Genomic DNA, 4,180 nt, shown 5'->3' on the forward strand with positions numbered 1-4,180 from the left:
GGGGCCCCCGCAGCAGCAGCAGGGGCCCCGCAGCAGCAGCAGGTGCCCCGCAGCAGCAGCAGGGGCCCCGCAGCAGCAGGGGCCCCTGGGGGGCCCTAAAGGCCCGCGCAGCTGCTCACCTTCAGGCTTTGTCTCAGCATCTTTCGTCGCTGTCCAAAAGCAGCAAACAGGACCTGCGGCAGCAGCAGCAGCAGCAGCACCATTGCATGCGCGGCAGCAGCTAACCGGCTGAGCGGGGCCGCTTCGTGCAGCAGCAGCAGCAGCAGTAGCGCTGGCTGCCTCAGCAGCAGTAACAGCAAGACGGCGCGCAGCACGTGCAGCAGCAACAACGCAAGGCGCAGCACAGCAGCAGCAGCAGCAACAGCAGCTGCTGCTGCTGCTTCACGGACCTTCTTGAGGTCTCTTGCACTAACTCCCCCCAGAATTTCTTCGTCGCTTTCGTGGCGGAACTCAACGAGCACCACAGCAGACTCCACCTGCGCACAAACCCTAAACCCTAAACCCTAAACCCTAAATCCTAAACCCTAAACCCTAAACCCTGAACCCTAAAGCGTGCTGAAGAGCGCGGGCTAGAGTGCAGCAGGGCCGCGAGCTGCTGCCGAGCTGCTGCCGCTGCAGAGCCTACAGCTTAGGGCTTAGGGTTTAGGGTTTAGGGTTTAGGGTATAGGGTTTAGGGTTTGCCTTGGGCTGGGGGTAAAAGGCCTTCGAGGGTATGGAGAACAGCAGCGAGGGTTTTGCAAAAAGACAAAAAGCCACACTCAGCCGGCAGTAGGCGAAGTCCCCGGGCTTTGCCACCAGCCGCTGGGCAAACAACAAAACAAATAATAAATAGTAAACAATAAATAATAAACAATAAATAATGAATAATAATTAATAACTAAAAAATAAATAATAATTAATAATAACAGTAAGTATTCAGTGCTGCGAGGGCCTCTGGAGAGGCCCCTTGGGGGGCCCCATGGGGGGCCCTCAGGGGGCCCCTACAGCCCCTGGGGGGCCCCTAGGGGGCTCCCGGGGGCCCCTGAGGACTCCTGTGGGCTTCGGGGGGCCCCTGGGGGCCCCCAAGGGCACCTGGAGGCCCCCAAAGGCCCTTGAAAGCCCCTGGGTGCCCCCAAAGACCCCTGGGGGCCCCTGGGGGCCCCTGGGGGCCCCTAAAGAAGATGTTGGGTTTACCTCGGCCACCTCCTTTTGGAGTGTCACTACAGCTAAGTCGATATATTGGCGGCAGTCCAGCAGGCAAAAGAGCAGCTGCAGCAAAGAAGGCCCCTTCTCAAGTAAACCCTAAACCCTAAACCCTAAACCCTAAACCCTAAACCCTAAACCCTAATCCTGTCTATTTGGGGGTCTCGCCACTCCAGACACGCTCCGAAGGAACCAAACAAGGGTTTAGGGTTTAGGGTTTAGGGTTTGGGGAGTACTTGGCTCGTGAGGTAAAAGGGGAGATTGCCAACAATGCGCAGACGATTCATGTGGTGCGCAAGATACGGCCAGTTGACCTGAGTCCAAACCCTAAACCCTAAAACCCTAAACCCTAAACCCTCAGCCCTAAACCCCAAACCCTAAACCCTCAACCCCAAACCGTAAACCCTAAACCCTTAGCCCTAGACCCTCAGACACGCTCTAACAGCCGAGCCGAAAGACTCCAGTGTCTCGTGACACCCTCGGAGTTCTCCCAAGCGCTAAACCCTAAACCCTAAACCCTAAACCCTAAAAGTACCTGCAAGACATCCTCGTGCAGCATCTGGAGGCCCGGAAGCCTTTGGCTGAGGAGGGAAATGGCCCTGGGGTCTATTTCCACAGCTGCAAAAAATAAAATAAAATTAAATTAAACTAAATTTAAAACATATAAAACAAAGAATAACATAAAATAAAAAAGAAAACGAGACTAAAGAGAAACGAATGAAACTCCAGCACACACGTGGGCCTGGCAGCAGCAGCAACAGCAACAGCAGCAGCAGCAGCAGCGGGGGGCCCCCACAGCCCGAAAAAACCAAACAGAAGCAGCACAAGGGACCCCCTGGGGCCCCAGGGCCCCCAAACACACACAGGGGGCCCCCCGGAGGCCCTGGGGGCCCCAGCAGCAAAGAGGGGGGGCCCCCGGGGGCCCCCAGCAGCAAAAAGGGGGGGCCCCCAGCAGCAGCAGGAGGGGCCCCTCACCAAGCATGTCAGGGAAAAGAGGGTACAGCAAACGGGTCAGGGCCCCCGTCCCAGGGCCCACCTCGACCACTCTGCTGCTGCGGCTCCCCCCTTGCTGCTGCTGCTGCTGCTGCTGCTGCTGCTGCTCGCGCAGGTCTGCTGCAGCAACAGCAGCTTTAAATGCCTTTACTATTCGCCGACAAATGTTGGAGTCCGCCAAAAAGTTCTGACCCAAACTTTGCTTCGGCCTGCGCCCAAACAAAACCCCAAAAAGATACTTTGGGGCCCCCTTGGGGCCCCTCGGGTACCTGGGGGACCCCTGGGGGGCCCCTGGGGGGCCCGTGGGGGCCCCCTGGGGGCCTTAGAAGCCCTAGAAGAACTCGCAGGGGGGCCCTCAAGTACCTACACGGGGCCCCCTGAGGGCCCGCAGGGGCCCCTTAGAAGGTACACAGGGGCCCCTTAAAGGGCCCAGAGGGGGCCCCTTGGGGGGCCCCCAAGGGGGGCCCCTCAGGATACGGAGGGGGGCCCCATGGGGGCCCCCCAAGGGAGCCTTTTGCTGCAAGTGACTCACCGGAACTCTCCACGAGGCAGCCGAGCTGTGGGGGCCCTAGGGGGGCCCCCAAGGGGTACAGGGGCCCCCCGGAGGGGCCCCCCAGCCCCGTGCACTGTAGCAGCAGGGGCCTCCAACTCTGGGGCCTCTTCTTCTAAAGGAAATATCTCAAGATTGTCCCAGGGGCGCAGAGCTGGCCGGAGGGCCCCTGGGGGCCCCCCTAGCTTCCCTGCTGGGGGCCCCCTGTGGGGGCCCCCCGGGACCCCCTCTCCTGAGGGGCCCCCAGCAGGGGCCCCTGAAGGGGCCCTCTCGGGGGAGCCCCCCAGTGGGCTCCTCCAAAGGAGCTGCTGCGTTGGGGGCCCCCCGCTTGGGGGCCCCCAAGACCTCTTTGAGGGGCCCCAGGGGCCCCCCAAAGGGGGAGAGGGGCCCCCTGTGCAGAGTGGGGCAGTTGGGGACAGAAAGGAGGGGAGTGGAGGCAGCTGCTGCTGCTGCTGCTGCTGTGATGAACAAACATCTGAGGGGAGGACTGCAGCAGCACCAAGGGCCACCCAAAACCTCAGAAGTGAACCCCCCAGGGGCCCCATTAAGGGTAGGGGGCCCCAGGGGTCTGTGGGTGGGCGGGGGCCCCCCTAAGGGAGAGCGCAGCTGCTGCAGCGGATCATGCTGGGTCTAGGGGCCCCCACCCTAGGGGCCCCCCTGCAGGACTTGGGGGCCCCTGCAGGTCCAGGGGCCCCCGAAAGCCCCTCTGGGGGCCCCCGGGACAGCAACGACAAAGAACTGGCTAAACAGGGGCCCCTGGGGGGCCCCACAGGCACAGGCAGCAGAGCAGGGGGGCCCCTGGGTGTGGGGCCCTGGCCTGGCGGGGGCCCCCAACAAGGCTGCAGCAGCTGGCGCTGCAGCAGGACTGCAGCAAGGGTTTAGGGTTTAGTTTTGTTTAATTTAGTTTTTTAAGAAATAAAATCAAATTAAATTCTGGGAAGAGCTGCCAGATGAAGAGAGGCATCCTCAGCTGCTGCGCTGCCGTCGTTGCTGCAGTAGCGCGGCGGCCTGCTGCTGTGTCTGCTGCTCCTCCACCTCACTCCATTTCTTCTTCTTTTATTTCTAATTTGTTTATACCTTCTCCTTTGCTGCTTCAGAGGGGCCCCTCTACCCGGTTTATAGGTAAGTTGTGCTTGAGGGCCCCTGGGGGGCCCCCTGGGGCCCCTGTTGGCCCCTGCGCTGGCGTCGCAGAGGCAGGCTGTGCTGCGCTGCTGCTGCTGCACTGGGGCCGCTGCTGCTGCTGCCACCTGCGGGGTGTCTGCTTCTGCTGCAGCACCTTTTTATATTTCGCTTCTTTTTCCCCAATTATTAATTTATTCTGCGCTAATTTGTACCTTTCTGCTGTCGTGTGCGCACAGGGGCAGGTTTGGGGTCTGTGGCCAACGCAGCAGCAGCAGCACACACTAGTAGCGGCAGCAGCAGCAGCAGCAGCAGGTGCCGCAGCAGCAGCAGCAG

The 4,180-nt window shown here is 60.7% G+C and overlaps 1 protein-coding gene across 1 annotated transcript; it reads right to left on the bottom strand.

Annotated features, from left to right (window-relative positions):
* Window positions 1-95: 95 nt before the first annotated feature.
* ETH_00039565 (dimethyladenosine synthase, putative) lies at window positions 96-3,270 on the bottom strand (the record flags this gene model as incomplete). Its single annotated transcript, XM_013380055.1, has 7 exons — window positions 96-173; window positions 390-476; window positions 1,174-1,248; window positions 1,419-1,496; window positions 1,718-1,800; window positions 2,158-2,384; window positions 2,708-3,270. 7 exons carry the CDS (start codon window positions 3,268-3,270, stop codon window positions 96-98), a joined length of 1,191 nt encoding a protein of 396 aa, XP_013235509.1.
* Between the last annotated feature and the right edge of the window lie 910 nt (window positions 3,271-4,180).

The sequence above is a fragment of the Eimeria tenella genome, genomic scaffold (assembly GCF_000499545.2).
Source record: "Eimeria tenella Houghton genomic scaffold, Eth_scaff4370, whole genome shotgun sequence".
In the NCBI taxonomy this organism is placed as follows: Eukaryota; Apicomplexa; class Conoidasida; order Eucoccidiorida; family Eimeriidae; genus Eimeria; species Eimeria tenella.